General features: G+C 49.2%; 1 protein-coding gene across 4 annotated transcripts in view; it reads right to left on the bottom strand.

Annotated features, from left to right (window-relative positions):
• Sipa1l3 (signal induced proliferation associated 1 like 3) overlaps positions 1-17,659 on the bottom strand; it is a 157,164-nt gene that overhangs the window by 31,710 nt on the left and 107,795 nt on the right. For all 4 annotated transcript variants that reach the window (XM_048329867.1, XM_048329868.1, XM_048329864.1 and 1 more), the window contains exons 5-12: positions 13,276-13,464; positions 12,335-12,509; positions 11,210-11,313; positions 10,349-10,506; positions 6,543-7,119; positions 2,856-3,130; positions 1,820-2,071; positions 1,012-1,149 (exon numbers count right to left, since the gene is read on the bottom strand). In XM_048329867.1, coding sequence (XP_048185824.1) covers positions 1,012-1,149; positions 1,820-2,071; positions 2,856-3,130; positions 6,543-7,119; positions 10,349-10,506; positions 11,210-11,313; positions 12,335-12,509; positions 13,276-13,464 — 1,868 coding nt within the window. The remainder of the gene's footprint in view (positions 1-1,011; positions 1,150-1,819; positions 2,072-2,855; positions 3,131-6,542; positions 7,120-10,348; positions 10,507-11,209; positions 11,314-12,334; positions 12,510-13,275; positions 13,465-17,659) is intronic.

Raw genomic sequence — 17,659 nt, 5'->3', positions numbered from 1 at the left:
TCTGCCACCTGAGCCACGGCGCCCCTTCTGGCCGTTTTCCATATATGTGGTGCTGGGGAATCGAACCTAGAGCTTCATGTGTAGGAGGCAAGCACTCTTGCCACTAGGCCATATTCCCAGCCCCTCCTTTTTTATTTTTGAGACGTAGTATTGCCATGCAGCCCAGGCCAGCCTCGGACTGTTGGTCTTCCCACCCTAGCCTTAAGAATGCTGGTATCAGAGTTCTGTGCCACCATGCCTGTTTTTTTGGGTTTCCTTCTTCTGATTCTCTTTTCTTTTTGTGCTGGTACTGGATGGAGCCTGACCCTAGGGCCTTGCTTGACTTTTCATTCAAGGCTGGTACTCTACTACTGGAACCACAGCCCCATTTCTAGCTTTTTTGCCGGTTAACTGGTGATAAAGAGTCTCAGTCCTGCTCAGGCTGGCTTTGAACCTCCATCTTCAGATTTCAGCCTCCTGGGTAACTAGGATTACAGATGTGCCACCAGTGCCTGAATAAAGTTTCTTTCTTTCTTTCTTTTTTTTGTGCTAGTCCTGGGGCTTGAATTCAGGGCCTCATGTTCTTCCTTAGCTTTTTCACACAAGGTTGGTGCTCTACCACTTAAACCACAGCTCTGCTCAAAATTTTTATGCAAAACATTAAATGTCAGGCCCCTTGGGAATCAATCCTCTGATGAGCTTAAGTCCAGAAATACCATATCCAATGAGAAATAAAATTGTGGGGATGTACTTCCTGGGGAAGAGGGATCCATAGTTTTCATCAGATTCTACATTTTTTTTTTTTCTGCCAGTCTTGGGCCTTGGACTCAGGGCCTGAGCACTGTCCCTGGCTTCTTTTTGCTCAAGGCTAGCACTCTGCCACTTGAATCACAGTGCCACTTCTGGCCATTTTCTGTATATGTGGTGCTGGGGAATCGAACCCAGGGCTTCAAGTATACGAGGCAAGCGCTCTTGCCACTAGGCCATATCCCCAGCCCAGATTCTACATTCTTAACAAGAAGAGACTCTGACCTTTCTGGGGATGGCTTGTATCTGGCGTAGGTGGCTGAGCCGGGGGTTGAGAAGCTCCCAGAAGGCTGTCGGTAGGGAGGGACTCTGTCGGCCCCTGCTGGTGATGTTGTGTAAGGAGTTTCTGGGAAGCTGACAGGCCTGGGAGAGAGGAAGACAGCAGGGTGAGGGGGAGGGCTTCCCTAGTCTTCAGAGGGGCTCTCTTCCTGGCCAGCCTAACCTCAGTTTCTGCGAGGGCTTCAAGGCTGATTCTTGCCCCTTTCCTGGGACAAAATATTCCTCTGCCAGCTAGAGTCATTGGGGATAGAATCCGGATTTTACCTCTAATCCATACCCCAGCCCTTTTTATCCTCTAATATAGAATATATTCAAGACAGTACTTGGAATTAAACAGCATCATCAAACTCTCCAAAGTGATCACTCATTCCAAGGACTGGATGGCGGTAGTGATGCCATCTGGGGTCTTCAACCCTCCACTGCCCTAAGAAGTCACTGCCCTACAATTTGTGCTTATCTACCTTTAATACAAGGTGAACTCTAATATGTACTTGGCATGAGAGAATTCCAACCTGAGACCCAGGTCCTTTTCAAGTTTAAAGAAGGAAGGAGGGGAGGGAGGGAGGAAGGGAGGGAGGGAAGGAGGGAAGGAGGGGAGGGAGGGGCGGAGGGAGGGAAGGAGGACAAAGAGGCAGAGGGGGTAAGAAGGCAGGTGGAATGACTGAAAAGAGAACAGAATACAGAAAGGTGAGGTGAAGGATGGCTGTAGTGGGTGGGAAATGGGGTGGTGGGGATTCCCTTTGAGGATCCTTACCTCTTGTTGTGCAGTGGTTGGGACTCCCGGAAGGGGACCATGGAAGTTTGCTTCGGGAGCCGGCTCAGGGACTGGACATGAGCAGGAGTGGCTGGGGTGGCCCACTTGGAGGCTGGCAGGGAGTTGTGGGAAGCAGGCCCGCTCCACTGCCAGGGTGCGTTGCTACGGTATGGGGGGCGGCCCCCAGGGGTGGTGCTTTCTGGCTCAGCCTTGGACTCCGAGGTGTTCATGTCATAGGTCTCTGGCCACCCCCTAGAAAGAAGAACTTCATTACTAGGGAGCCTCCAAGCAACCAGCACACAGGCCTGATGCCAAGGAAGGGCCCTGTCTACACTGGTTGCCTTGTTTACACTGGGCTAGGTTTTCCTGGCCAAATCTGAGCCATGATGGCCTATTTAAAGGTAACCTTTAAATTAGAGCCTGAAACTTAGTAGCTGAGTTCTAGGACAGGGTCCAATACAGGGGTAGTGACAGCCAGACCCATCTATCTCATCCTCTCCCTTCCTCCCGGCCCCTCCCCTCTCTGGCTCAGGCCTCCTGTTGGTCAGGACCCTCTAAGCAACAGCCTGGCCCTGTGAGCAGTACTTGGGCAGGAAAGGCAGATGCCCTCTGTATCAAAAGGACAGTCTCTGTCTTGTTCTAGAGAATCTCAAAGGCTGCTGGAAGAGGAGCAGGTGACCTACTTTGCAGAATGGTTAAAAAAAAAAAACCACAAAAAAAAGGTACAAGATCCAGAGCCTTGAAATAGATACAAAGCAGCCCATGACTCCTCCCTCCAGGCCCGGCTGGCACATGTACTGGCTCTGCTGGGAAGACCCAAGGATGAGCTCAAGGGGACACTGTGGAGGTGATATATAACAGTGCATATGTGAAGAGCTTAAGTCGGTAAACTGCACACACTAGGTGTCCATTCCCACACCATTACTGTCACCATCACCATCTCCTCTGCCCGGTCATCTAGTCCCTTCTACTACAGCCATTGGTGGCCAAGCCACCAAAGCTCTGAGCTTCCCACCACTTAGGGCGATATCCTTACCTTCGAGGTGTACCATCCTCAAAAGGCGGGATGATGACCACCTTTACAGTGACAGAGGTGCGCAGCAGGTCAATCATCTGGTCATGTGTCAGTGTGACCACGGCCACCTTGCAGATCTCTACCAGCCGGCTGCCTTGCCGGAGGCCGGCCTGCCAGGCAAACCCATAGTCCTCCACCTCAGCCACTGTCCCATCATACTTCACATGGAAACCCAGTTGCCCCAGCCCATTCCGCCGAAGGGTCATGTCCACCGTCTCCCAGCCGTTGGTCATCACCTGTGGGTAAACAGGCAGGATGAGGGAGCATCAGCTGCTGGGTCACCACCTCTGGAGGGCCCCTGTCAGGATTCCCGAGATCAACCCTTGCTGACTCCCATCTGTCCTCCTAGGTGGCGCTAGAGGGCCAGAGGGGGCTTAGCATCACCTGGTGGCAACTCAGACTCCTGGTTTCCAGAAAGAAAATGTGCTGGCTCCTGCAGCTACCTCGCCCAAGCACATTTCTGTGGGGCTGTGTGTCAGGCACTAGGCTAGGCCCGTTCGATGCTGATGCACTTATGTGCACTATGCAAGTACAGCTCTTGTTTATTCTATGGAGGGGAAGCTGAGGGCTATGTTGGTGACTGCCTCTGCAGTTATCTGCCATGATGTGCCCTTCCTATTTCTCCTTATTTGTTGCTTTTTTTCTTTTTTTCCTCAGGTGCAGGTCCCACTCGGGGCCTGAGCGCTGTCCCTGAGCTTTTTTCCTCAAGGCTATCTCTCTACTACTTGAACCACAGCTCCACTTTATGGATTTTTGGCAATTACCTGGAGATAAGTCTCACAGGCTTTCCTGCCTAGGCTGGCTTTGAACTGCAATCCTCAAATCTCAGTTTCTTGAGTAGTTAGGATTAGATTAGCCACCAGCACTTAGCTGTACTTATTTCTTTATAAACAAGACTCCCTCTTTTTCTTTTTTTGTCATGGGGCTTGAACTCTGGGCCTGGGCGCTGTCCCTGAGCTCTTTCAAAAGTTCAAGGCTAGCACTCTACCACTTGGGACACAGCACTGTTTTCTGGTGGTTAATTGGAGATAAGAGTCTCACAACTTTCCTGCCCAGGTGTGGGGCACACCTGGAAGTCAACTAGCTGGCCCGCCTGTTTCTCAGTCTTGGGGCCATGTGTAGCTAAGATGGCGGTGCCTAACAACAACACGCAGCTGCTACAAGTGTCTTTGGTTATAACCTGGGGAGCGGTTCTGTGGGCTGTGATGCCCCGGCTCCTCCGCCCTTGATGGACAGCTCATGCCTCCCCTTCCTGCGGATCTTAGACCTGATTGGCTCCTGTGCCTTATATTAGTGGCACGTACTTCCCCAATAAACGAGCTCTTGCGCTGACTTGACTCCCAGGTCGTCTGATTGTCCTCCGGTGAGGGAGGGTTGGGTGTGGGTGGCCTGCCGACCCTTTTCCTTTCTTGGCTCGCCCGGTTGAGGCATGCCTTCCCCGTCTCTCCCGCGGGTCAGGGGAGCGCAGGGGGGCTAAAGACCCTGACACCCAGGCTGGTTTTAAACGCAATCCTCAGATCTTACTCAGCCTCCTGAGTAGCGAAGATTACAGGCGTGAGCCATCAGCACCCAGCATCTCTTTCTTCATTAGGGTATCTCTTACTCCTCTCAGCATGGCCCTCCCACAAGCTTGGGAACAATGTCAGCAAGGGATGTGAACTGTGGTGTCAGAACCAAATGGTGTGTTTTGAGTTTCATCTGAAGGGGGCACCTATCACCCTGCTGGTGAATGTGGGCTTAGGAGAGTAGACTCCCTGTTTTTCCCCAGAAGCCAGAAAGCCAGATTCATGGGAAATTATCTGTTAAGCTTGGCCATCTACATCTGAGGCTCTAGCTCAGCAGTGGACTGAACCTGTCCTTTCCTAATTTAGGTCTCTACAGGGGGTTCTCCTGATATTCTCAATACCCTTTCTGGTTGTTGATGGTGGTGCTGGAGGTCACCAGGGCCTTATACTTGCTAAGTGTATGCTTTGTCATGAGTTTCACCCACAGCTGCCTAACACCTTCCTTTTACCCTCTTGGCACTTACCACTTGTCCTAATGTCTGCCTGGGATGGTAGTCCCATGAAGGCAGGCCCGGGCTGTTAGGGTGATCACTGTATACCAACACCACTGACCCCAGGACTGCTTGACTAACAAGATGAAGGGATGTGGTTGCTTGGAGGACTTTTAGGGTTGGGACCAAGGGAGGATGTGGATGGTTCACATGGAGGATTTTATGGGGTTAAAGATGGCCTGGGGATGGTCCATGTCACTGTTGGGCTCCTCAGAGAGCTCGAGTGCTGAGACTGGGAGTGGGGGATGGCTGTGGCAGTGAGCTCTGAAAGGACTGTGCTAACAGTAGGCACGGGGGTGGGCATGGGACAGAGTGGGACTGACAGGATGTGGGTAAACCATGAAACCTGGCACAGGGCCTGGCATGGTCCCTGCTCAAGAAATGAGAGTTGCAGGGAAGACGCTGTGTGGAGCATCGGAGGGAGGGGATCAGGTCCTTGAGTCCCATGTGGAGAATACCACAGAAAGGGAGCGACCAGCAGGAGGCTGACAATAACGTGGGAGAGATAAGGGCAGCTCCTGCTAGGGTGGAGGCAACAGGAGGAGGAGGAGAAGCAGCGAGGCTGCCTGGGAAGAAGGTGGAGCTGGCAGATGGGCTGTGGGTACCAGAGCTATGGGAGCCTAGGCTGATACCAAGGCTTCCGATCTTCTGATATTGGAGGGATGGACTTGGCCTTGAAGGAGACAGAAGACCTGGCAGTGTGGAAGGAGCACCAGCTTGCTCCACATCTGAATGATACCCCAGTCCTAGATTGCTTCTTCTTAGGGGGAACAGTACTGGGGTTTGAACTCAGGGTTTGGAAAGCAGGTATTTTACTGCTTGAGCCACACGGCTCTTTTTGCTCTTATTATTTTGAGATAGGGCCCAAGAGGGCCTGGAAGGCAACCCTCCCATTTATGTTTCTTGCTATAGATGGGAAGACAATGTGTACCACCATGCCCAGCTTTTCCTATTGAGATATGAGTCATACACTGTTTTGTCCAGATTGGCCTACAACTGTAAGTCTCCTTATTGTAGCTTCCTAAATAGCTGATGATTACATGAGCCACCATGCTCAACTACCAGTTAACTTTTTTTAATGTGTGCCAGTCCTGCAGCTTGAACTCAGGGCACGCTGTCCCTGAGTTTTTGTGTTCAAGGGCTGAACTATCATTTGAGCCACAGCTCCACTTCTAGCTTTTTGGTGGTTAATCGGAGATAAAAGTTTCATTTACTTTCTTGCCTGGGATGGCTCCAAGTCATGATCCTCAGATCTCAGCTTTCTAAATAGCTGGGATTATAGGCAGGAGCCAATGGTGCTTAGTTTACCACTTACATTCTTAACCTAAGTTTAAACTTGTATTTCCTATAGACAATAGGGTCAAGAAGCATGTCTTTTGTCCTTCCAAGGTGAAGTCATGGAAAGCCATAGCTCTTTGGCCTACAACGTCCTCCAGGAATAACCTGAGAAATAGGCCTCACCAGTCCTACGGTATGGGACAATTCTGACTCTCTTGGGGCTGACTTGCTCCAGACTGAGTGGAGGAATGTGTTTTTGGAGGCCACTGCCAGCCACAGGAACTGTTACACCACTGCTGAGCTTTCCCTCTTACCTTCAGTCTTTGGACAATTTCCCTTATGTCCTCCACAGAGCGCTCTGCAGCCTGTAGTAAGATGTGGTCCCCTCGGCCATAAAAGATTTTCAGTGTTGAGGAGTCTGGAGTCCAGCCAATGACATCCCCACAGTAGCAGTTGAACACCACTTCCTTGGTGCGCAGGTCCAAGAGCACCACAAACTCATTGGAAATTCCCAAAATGCAGTCGATTTCCACCCCCTGGGCATAGTCCTGAGCTGCTACCCGCCAGGCGATGGCCCCTGCGCTGTGCTGCTCGGCGCCTGCCCGGGCTTTTGTCTTCTCCTTCTTCTTGGAGGTCAAGGAGATGAGGTTGAACTTGCCAGAGGAGTCGATGGGGGTGTTGGAGACACAGTTTTCAGCCAAGTCCTTGAGGTACTCCTGGCGGGTCCTGGTGGCCATGGTGTGGAACTTGTCGGACTTGTGTGCAGCATTCTCAGCATTAATCACCTTGGCCAGCAAAAAGTCTCTGAAGACATCAGATTTGCGGAATGTAGTTCCATTGGGGATAGGGGGACCAAAAGGAGGAGCATCTTTGGATCGGGTCACCGCCATGCTGAGAAGGGAGAAATTATTAAGACATGGAAAGAAAAGCACTAAGACCTTCCAAAAATGTCAGATAAAAAGTAGGATTTTTCTTTCTGTATTTTTTAGTGGTAGACACCGCCCCCCCCTGCCCATTCCAGGTAAATAGTCATTGGTCTTTGGGCAGACAGTTTCTAAAAGTGAGTAGAAAGGTCAAGGAACCTGCTAAGGTATTCAGTTAAGGTCAGGGACATGGCTCTCAGAGTGCTTACCCTGTACGTATAAGTTGGTGTAAAGAACAAGCCACATCCTTCAGGTGCTAGATATATTTTATTTGCTCTTTATGGAAACCTCAGCCTGTAAGTACTGAGAGCTCCTACTGCTCCTTCTCTGGGAGGAAATTGTTGCAATGAACAGAGTAGATTAAACCTGGAGTGGCAGTACATACCTGCCTTCCCAGCATTCAAAACAGACAGAAGGGTCACAAGTTCAAAGCTAGCCTAGCGACATAGTGAATTCATGGTGAGCCTGGACTGTAGTCAGACTCTGTCTTAAAAAAAAAAAAAAAAGAAGGCACGGATTAAACAATATTCCAGGCAACCCAAAGAAAATGTGTTTGTTTGGATTTGCCCGACTTGCTTAAGGCTGGAGTACTACCACTTGAGCCATGGCGCTATTTCTGGCTTTTTGGTGGTTAATTAAAGACAAGAGTCTCGTGGACTTCCCTGTCCAGGCATGGCTCTGAACTGAGCTCCTCAGATCTCAGCCTACTGAGTAGCTAGGATTATAGGTATAAGCCCCCAGCACCTGGCATGAGCCAGGCATTTCGGGGCTCACTATGTGCCAAGCACTCTCCCACAATAGATAAAGGAAGGCAAATATGACTCCAGGCTCCTGGCTAGGGAGGCAAGGCCACACTAGTAAGTGGTGTGGCTGGTGTGGTGAGAACTGTGGTAGAAGCATGTTTGGCAAGAGCTAATAGAGCATGCCAGACACCTGTCTTGTTTAGTCTTGAAGAACAATCAGAAATTCATTGGGAGCAGAAGGGCAGAGGGTTAGGTCAGACTGGGTGCAGTGGGGCCCAGCACTCAGAGAATGAGGGAATGAGGGAGGGGAAGCTTTCGTTGTATCTGACATTTCTTTCTTTAGAAATAAAGAAAAGAAGGAAAACTGAAGCAAATGAGGCAAAATGTTAACATCTGGTGGTGGGCACATGGGTGTCTGTTACATTATTTTTTGTACTTTTCAGAATGTTTAAAGTATTGCATAATAAGTCTTTCTTTTTTCTTTTTAAAGTTTTTTTTGAGATAGGGTATCCCTGTGTAGTCCCAGCTGGCTTGGAACTCATATTCTCTTGCCTCTGTCTACTGAGTGTTGGTATTATAGGCAGGTGTGATGACACCTGGCAATAAAAGTCTTTCATATTAAATTATAAAAAAACAGAAAAGGTTTGTGCATCAGAAAGATGGTTGATCCCCAAGACTAAGCAGAGGCAGGCCTTGGAGAAGTGGCTGCTGGGAGTGCCAGTTAGGAGGGAAACTGAACAGAATGGATGGATAGAAGGGCTACCAGGCCAACTCAATCCCGCATCTGTGACATAGGTGCTGCCTTCTCTTCCATGGTGTGTGACAACATCTCCTGTTCTCCCTTACCAGGGCTGTCAGCTGCCAAGGAATAGTTGGGTACATTCTCAAACTACTGCCCTATGTCCAGCAATGGATGGGCTGGGAGAGAGGTGGCCTCGGATGTGCCTGTAGATGCCACAGTGTGCCAGCCCCAGAAGCCACTGGGCCACTGTGTCCAGCAGTGTTGCTCATCAGCACAGGCTGCATGTTGGAAGACCCCGCTTCTCTCCAACACCTAGCAACGCCACCAAGATTAGCAGTGCACAGAAGTACTTACCTCTGACTCAGTAAATACTTCTGCTGTGGGAATTGATCTTATAGCCCCATGCCTGATTATGGGTGCATTGAGTGCAGAAACAGCGCGAGTGCCCATCAGTGGAGGGCACAGAATATCACACCTCCCCATGATGGAATGTTCTACAGTTGTAATGAATAAAAAAATGGGCAAAGCAACAAAACGCAGGATGCAGGACAGTGTGCACACTGGCACAAACCTAAGGTGGAAGAGGTGTAACTACATATTGGCCCAGGAGTCAGGACACACAGAAACAACTGCCATGGCTGCATCTGTGAGGGCATCTGGGTGGTTGGAGAGACTTCATCTTCGCTCTTCTATCTGCTTAGTTTAAAAAACTATCTTCAGTTTTTTTTGGCCAGTCCTGGGCCTTGAACTCAGGGCCTGAGCACTGTCCCTGGCTTCTTTTTGCTCAAGGCTAGCACTCTGCCACTTGAGCCACAGCACCACTTCTGGCCGTTTTCTGTGTATGTGGTACTGGGGAATCGAACCCAGGGCCTCATGTATATGAGGCAGGCACTCTTGCCACTAGGCCATATCCCCAGCCCCTAAAAAACTATCTTCAAAAGAGAGAAAACAGTGCATCCTGCCCCATTCCCCAGTCCACATGGACAAGATGACCTGGGCCTGAGTGTTGAGTGGGCGGCATCTGAGGATACAGCTGTATCTCGCTCCAAACTCCCTGAAGGCTTTCCCTTTGTCCTCTGGGAGTGGCCATTAATCTGGGGAGCACTGTAGAAATGTTGGAGAGGATACAGAGCAGGCTTCAGGCATAATTACTTGTCCATTTGTGAGCTAAAACCCCTCAACTCTACCTCCACAGTTGGCCCTTGCCTGGTTATTCTACCCTTGGATTTCCTCAAAGCCATTCACTCCTGTGCCTCTCTGTCCATGTACTAGGGACTAGCCCTGGCAACCACTGGCTGCCTCATTGGGGTCTTTTGCTCAACTACTTGAAAGTGAAGCTTGCGCTCCCCGCCCCCCCCCCCTTGCTTTTTGTTGCTGGATTTGCAGCTGCTTAAATGTTAAGCAAGAGCTGCCAGAAAATGAGGCACCATTAGGGAATGTGAACACACCCAGCTGTTCCTCTGAGTCTCATCCTGCAGAGGCTGATGTACACAGCTGATTTGTGCACAGGCAGATTGGAGTGGATTTCCTGTCACTTACAGAAGCCTCCAGACCAAAACAATTCCCAATGGCTTCCTTGGCAGAGGTAGGGAGCCATGGGCTGTGGTGGTTGGAACCACTCTGTGAGGCAGTGTGGAATGTGTGACAGGCCTGGGCTGGGGGAGAAGCCCTTGTGGTGGCCAGTAGGCGTGTATAGAATGGACTGGTTGTACCTATAGCAGACGTTCTCAGTGCACGGGTTGTGGGCTCGGATGATGATGAAGACATGCTGAAAGTGGGAGCGGATGTTCTTGGGGGTGAAGGGCAGCGCACCCGGCTCCTGGAAGATGATCGTCACGATGTCGTTCCCTATGTGCCTCTTCCTCAGTAACTGGTAAATGGGCATCAGAACGGGGAGAGAAAGACCATGAGCACTTGAGTCAAGTCCTATTCTTTCCTGCCCAGAGTCCTTCTGGAATCCCTCTCCGTAGACACAAGGCAAAGTCTCTGGCATGGCTTAAAAGGCCTCCTCAATGCAGAGGCCCATTGCTTCTGAAGTGGCCTATGCAACTTCCCACACTGGCCCTTCTTGCTCCTGAAACACTGAATAAAGCCACTACAAAGAAAGGCAGAAGTGAGACCTGGATAGGATTCCTAAGATCACCTGAACCATTCCTGAAGCCAACCCTATCCCAGAGCACTGGAGACACATAACCCATTGAGTTCCATTTTTGGCTTATGTCAATTTGGTTTGAGTTTGTGGTCATACTTTCATGGGGACGAATTCACTCTACTTTTCCATAGGGACAGTGATGAAAGGGGAGTAGCTAGAGGCTAGCACGGTAGCCAAAGATCAATTGGTTTCAGACAGACAGACATCACTATTCCCCCTGTCTATATTCACCCCCCCCCCATTTCTAGCTCCCACATGGCATGGCCATGGTGCCAAGGTTCTTCAAGGCCAATGGTCTCTATTAGATCTACACATTGGTATCAGGACTGGGTGATTGGGAAGAAAACAGCCACTGGAGCAGGATGTGAAATGGAGAAAGTTGGTCCTGGGCCTAATTGTGGGCCAGCTGGAGACCACTGACCTGCTGCCTGTTGTTGGGGGTGTACGGGAGCAGGGTGGAGACGTGGAACATGATCTCGTAGTCCTGGTACGTTGTATAGAGAGAGTGGGTCCCTGTGGAGTCAGCTGGGACAGAAGCACAAGTTAGGACTGCAGCTCTAGAGCCGCTGGGTTTCTGCCATATCCCACATACCATCTGCCTAGGTTGTTGTTTTTTTTCTTTTAAACTTAAACCCACACTTTAATACAAGAAATAAGTTTACATAAAAAGGAAACGTCCCATTACATGCATACATACTACATTGATAGAAACTAAAAAGTCTGATAGTACCCAGGGTTGGTGAGGATGTGGAGAAACTGGAACACTCCATAAGGCCAATTAAGGTGTGTAATAAATGGGTGTAGCCACTTTGGAAAACCTGAAGATAGGCTTAATTGGTAACCTAGCACTGTCATCCTAGGACATAGTCTAGAGATATCACATACACACCCTTGGGATGTGGGCATGAGAATCTTCTAACCTTCGCCAAAGGGTGGACAAGCACTCCGTGATATACTCAGCCGTGGGAAAATAGCCTGCCAGGAGGAGTGAGACATGGCCGCAACAGGATAGACAGTACAAACACAATGTGGCACAAAAGACTCGGTACACAAAGGAGCACACATGTGCATGAACATCCAGAGCGCATTCCACAGGTACTTGTGGATATCACATAGGCCACATGCCCAGTGTAGGTGCAGCAGCACAGCGGCTGTCCTGCAGGAGGCTGCTCTTCATGCTTTCCTGAAACATGCTACAATGTTTTCCCATGTGGCTTCCTTCCCACCAGAGGCTCCTAAGAGCGTCCCCTGGCCCACATCTTCCCCTCAGTTGCATCAGGCCTTTTCACTTCTGCCTATGGGCTGGGTATATGGTGATGGCTTCCTGCTCTCTAAGTATCCCCCCTTCTTTTTTGCTGTTGTGCTGGGTTTGGAAAACCAGGGTTTTGCACTTGCTAGGCAGGTGCTCTACCACTTAAGCCACACTCTCAGTCCTTTTTTGCTTTGTTTTTTAGATAAGGTCTCACTATTTGTCCAGGCTGGCACTGGATTACAATCCTCCAGATCACCACCTGTCAGTAGCTGGGTTGACAAGCCCTCCACTTACTCTTGACGTCTAGCTGGGCAGCGTACTTGGTGAAGCCCTTCAGACAGACCTTCTCCCCCAAAAGATCAAGGAACTCCTCGAAGGCAGGACCAGCTTCCTCATTGTTGTACATCTCCTCCTCAGAGCTCTGGCCAGCCTTGCAGTACAGGATGCCCACCTTGTGCTTGCGGCACAGCTGTGAAGGCAAGAGGGCTGTGTGGGTCTGGCTGGAAGGGAGGTCCAAAAGGATATGGCACAGAGTTCTGAGGTGCTAAGCCTAACTGCTATGAGACCACTCAGCACTTATACCACCGTCTGCCTTGCCTTTTGCAATGAGCATGTCCTAGCTGTCTTTCTTCCCTCCCAGAGACATGATGAGGTGCCCATGTGCCCACTCTGTTCAGCTGGTAGAAGACAGCTGGTGATGTGGCTCTTGAAGCAGAGCCAGTAGTTATAGCTAGCTTTCCACAGGAAGTGGACATACATTGCCAAGGTTCTATAGAGCAATATCTGGAGGACTCAGGGCTATAGTTGTTATTTAGGGAGTGGCCCCCAATATGAAGTTTCTCCTCGTCTCTGAGCCAGGGACAGATGCCAGATTTCAGTGAAGACAAATCAGCAGCTCTGAGGCTCTCAAATTCAGCTAGACGGAGTCTGCACATGGTTGTTAAGTCCAACAGCCACACTGGTAGCTGGAGAAGCCCACAGCCAGTGTGCAGAGGCAGAGAGGAAAGCTGCCTCTCTTCCTGTGTACACATGGCATGTGCAGGAACCTCTGGTGGCCATCTCATTCCTAAGCTGTTGCTCTCTAAAAACAGTGCTATCAGTCCCTTTAGAAGTGGACAATGGCTCTTTCCTGCTGCTGCAACCAGCTTAGGTGGACTCATTACTTGCCAAACATAAATTCCGTGACCAGGACCAAAACAGAAGCCTCCCATAGATAGCCCTAAGCCCCTACTTACCCCCTGCTCATCGAGCTTCAGTAGCTGCTCCGTCACCTTAGGAGTGTTGAGGGCCAGTCGGAGGCAGTGGATGTTGAGCTCAGGGATTACATACTCCAGTGCATCTTTCAGAGGCAGGCCCCGTCCAGTGCCATGCTTGGTGGCTGTGGGCGTGGCATCTTCCAGGATAGAGCCTCGCAGGGTGATGAGCTGCTCAAGGAAGAGAAGGGAGGTTAGGAGCTCTCAGGACTTTGAGCACAGGAGTGATGTTAGAAGCTCTGAGTGCAGAATACTCTGGGGCTGAGCCAGGACTGAAACTTGTTGCTTTCTTTCTATGATCACAACCAGGTGACCTCCGACCTCTGAGTCTCTACTTCCTATTCTGTGACTCAAAAATGGGCCCAGTGATAGTGCAATGAGTGTACACTGGTTTTTAAATTTTTAAAATTGCTCATATAAAGGTGATGTACAGAGGGATTACAGTTATATAAGTCAGGTAATGAATACATTTTTTTTTGGACAATGTCACCCCCTCCCTTGTTCTCACCCTCTCATTATTACCCACAAGTTGTATAGTTCATTTTCAACATGGTGTCTAGTGAGTACTTTGTCCCTCCACTTCTGTGATTCTCCCTTACTCTCCCAAAGACAGATACACAAGACAAGAAGAAAAAAAACAAAGAAAAAACTTCCTGTTTCCATTTCCTGGAGTTTATTTCAATAAATATGATTTTGTATGATCAGAGGCACAGAGGCATTATGCCTTTGTGTTTCTCTCCTAAGAATATCCTACTTTGGTTTCACTGTGGTACATTGGTTCTTACCTCCCATGTGCTCATTCTGTTCTTTTTTTTTTGGCCAGTCCTGGGCCTTGGACTCAGGGCCTGAGCACTGTCCCTGGCTTCTTCCCGCTCAAGGCTAGCACTCTGCCACTTGAGCCACAGCGCCGCTTCTGGCCGTTTTCTGTATATGTGGTACTGGGGAATCGAACCTAGGGCCTCGTGTATCCGAGGCAGGCACTCTTGCCACTAGGCTATATCCCCAGCCCTCATTCTGTTCTTGGTGAAAGAGTCAAACAAGGACCCTGTCCTGTGGATTTATGTGAGTGGAGTGATGGGAGTATGCAAATAGCATGGCTAGAGCTAGCCAAGTTTCCTGTTACTTTTCAGGCAAAGACAGTCCTTACTGGTGTACTTACTGACAAGTCTTATTTATGAAACTGTGGTTCACTGCCCTGGGTTCCAGGTGTTGTAGTGACTACCTCATTCTGTATACAGGTCTCTTCAGGAGTGTTCAGATCTGCTTTACAGATGAAGGAACTGAATTTCCAAAAGGAGAGGTGTCTTATCCAGGGCTACCATAACACACAAGTGGCTGAACAGGATTCCAACACAGGCTTGACTTCTCTAAACCATTTTTTTCCTTTTTTTTTTTTTTTGGAAAAAACCAGTCTCACAATGTAGCCCAGGCTGGTTTCAAATTCATAATCCTTCTTCTTTCAGCCTCTTAAGAGTGCTAGAATTACAGATGTAAATCATCATGCTCTACCAATTTCTCTCTCTCTCTCTCTCTCTCTCTCTCTCTCTCTCTCTCTCTGTGGTTGGTTATGGGGCTTGAACTCAAGGCCTGGGCACTGTCCTTGAGTCTCTTTGTGCTCAAGGCTAGCGCTCTACCACTTGAGCCACAGTGCCACTGGTTTTTGAGTAGTTAATTATAGATAATAGTCTCATGGACTTTTCTGCCAGGGCTTCAAACCATTATCCTTAGATCTCAGCCTCCTGAGTATCTAGGATTATAGGCATGAGCCACTGGCACCCAGCCCAGTTTATCTTGCTTAAGAGGTTTGACTAGATTGCCTGTTCTTTCACCTTATTGGACTTAACCTTTTCTACAGTTGTAGTACAACTGCTTCCAGCACTTGCCAGCTGCTCAGAGATGTTGGGAACATCCACAGATGCACCTCTTGGTGCACATGGACACATTTCTTCTGGGGTTTATATCTAGTTGAGAGATTGCTAAATCACCAAACATGCTAATCTGCTAATTAGTTTTCTAAGTGATTGTTCCAATTTTCACCCCACCAACCCTGAGAGACCCTTTGTTCCATACCCTCCTCCTGACAGTGCACATTTCTAGTCACCAAATGCTGCTGGCTGACTGGTGAGGCCTGGCTCTAAGTCAGATATGGCACCACACTAAATGCACAGCAGAGGCCCTCAAACATCACAAGGAGAACTTCCTCCTGCCTCAGGCTTATTATAGCATCCAAACTACACTAAAGCCATGGGGCAAATACTGAAGATCAGTGTTAACTGCAAAAACCTGCTCTACTAAATCAACAGACCTAGGAGGCTGCAAAAGCGTGCTATGACTTTGCTTCTAAGCACACAGAACACCCTTGCCAAACAGGACATAGGCAATAGGTGTGTGGAAGGAACAGAATGATCTCATGGTTGGGAGTTCCCAGTTCTGGCCTGAGGAATTAATAAACACAAATCTCTTATCATGAGTAAGTCAGTGTTCAAATAGATTGCAATGACTATGATGTCAGGTGCTTTGACCTGCGGGTTGGTCCTGGAGTTGTGGGGTTTCAATTCATGCACCACCAGGATGAGAATCTTTGTGTTGGCTGACACTGTCCCGCAGTGCCCTCTGCTGGAGCTGAGGGACAGTGTAGACTAAAAGTCTTAAAATTTTCACTGCCTCTGACCTCTGCCCAATGCTCATACTTTCTTTTTTGTGGGGGTACCAGGGCTTAAATTCAGGACTTCAGAGTGCTTGCTTGTTTTGTTCACTTAAGGCTGGTGCTCTGCCACTTGAGCCACACCTTAACTTCTAGATTTTACTAGTTAGTTGGAGGTAAGAGTCTAAAGATGAATGGATCCAACTAGAAGGCTTGAAAGGTCAAATAAATTCTTTTCTCTGCCATACTTCTTTCTTCACTTACTAAGATGTTATTTACCTATCTGTGTATCCTCTAAACTTTTTTAAAATTAAACTTTATTGAAAAGGTGTTGTGCAAAGGGGGTTCTAAACTCTTTAATTATGAGCACTTGGTACTTTTTTACTCTATCAAAACTAAAGCCTAGTCAGGCATGATGGCACACACCTGGAATCCTAGCACATGGGCAGTAGAAGCAGAAGGGTAACAAGTTTCAAGCCATCCTGAGCTATATACATAGCAAGACTCCATCTCAAACAAAGAAACAAAAACTAAGGCCTGTTCTTTAGTGGGGTGGGCTAGACGGTGTCTACATGGCTGGAGAGCCTTGTGGCCCAGCTGAGCAGTACCAGCAAGGGGCTTGGAACAAGACAGCCTTGTACTGGCCTTGTCCTGTCCAGCCTCTCTAGGGGCCACTGTTCAGGCATATGGGGCATGAGTCCAGCTCTGAATCTGCTCCTACCTCAGTGGGAAGCTCAGTGCTGCCAATGCTCACATCCCATCTGCCCAGAGATACGGACCTGCTAGAAACTGTCTGCTTGGCAGCCAGGAGCGGCCATCTGGGGCAGGCCAACCGGCTGGCTTGGAAGGCAGCCTGGGCCCCCATGCCTTTATGGGGGCTGTGAGGCATATATGTGTGGACAGCACAGGACTCTGGCCTCTTGGACACAGCATCAATGGTCATGGCACTAAGTTAGCTGGGTTCGTAACTCTTTTAAGTGAGGTGACCCCTAGAGACAGCCAAGTGCAGTGATTGGAGAACATACAGATACTAGTGAAGGCTCCTAACTGCTGTCTGTCTATCTGCCACATAAAGGAGAGGACTGTCTCCATCACAGAAATTTTGATGACATAAGCAAATTAACATATATAAGGGCACAGCACAATGGCTGACACACAGGGCTAAGTAGATGTACAGTGGTGATACAGCTGTATTGTTCAAACTGTGGTGTGAACATTCTTGTCACTTCATTCAGCACTTGCCCATGTCCTCTGATGCCATGAGCTATCAATGTGTGCTGTACCCATTGTATCCTAGTGCTCATCTGACCAGAAAGGGGAGTAGAGTGGGCTGGGGAAATATAGGCTGGGACCACCTGCAGTCTGGGCACATGGCTTTGGGGCCCCTTTTCCTGAGCTGTCACAAAGTCTCTGTGTTGTCACATGGGATGGGACAAGGGCCCTTGGTGTAGCATCTGCTAGCCTGGATGAGGTCCAGGACTTTCTGCCCCACAATCCAAGTCCCTGGCAGTTAGCCTGCTGGTTTCCAAGCCTGGGTAAAGGCCTGGCCCACAACGGCTGGGGCAATGAAGGGCTGACAGAGACCCTAGTTGGGGTTCTGTTTAAGTGACAACTGCCTCTCTTTTGGAGAGGTCTTCTCTACTGGGGTTCTTGGAAATCTGCCCCTTTTGCGTGCTTTGCTTCCTTTCTGTTTTGGCTGAGGCCTGCCCTGCTTCCTCCCCT

This window comes from Perognathus longimembris, chromosome 20, assembly GCF_023159225.1.
Source record: "Perognathus longimembris pacificus isolate PPM17 chromosome 20, ASM2315922v1, whole genome shotgun sequence".
NCBI classification, from domain to species: domain Eukaryota; kingdom Metazoa; phylum Chordata; class Mammalia; order Rodentia; family Heteromyidae; genus Perognathus; species Perognathus longimembris.
The sequence above is the reverse complement of the archived record's forward strand: the minus strand, read 5'-3'. Positions and strand labels throughout refer to the sequence as shown.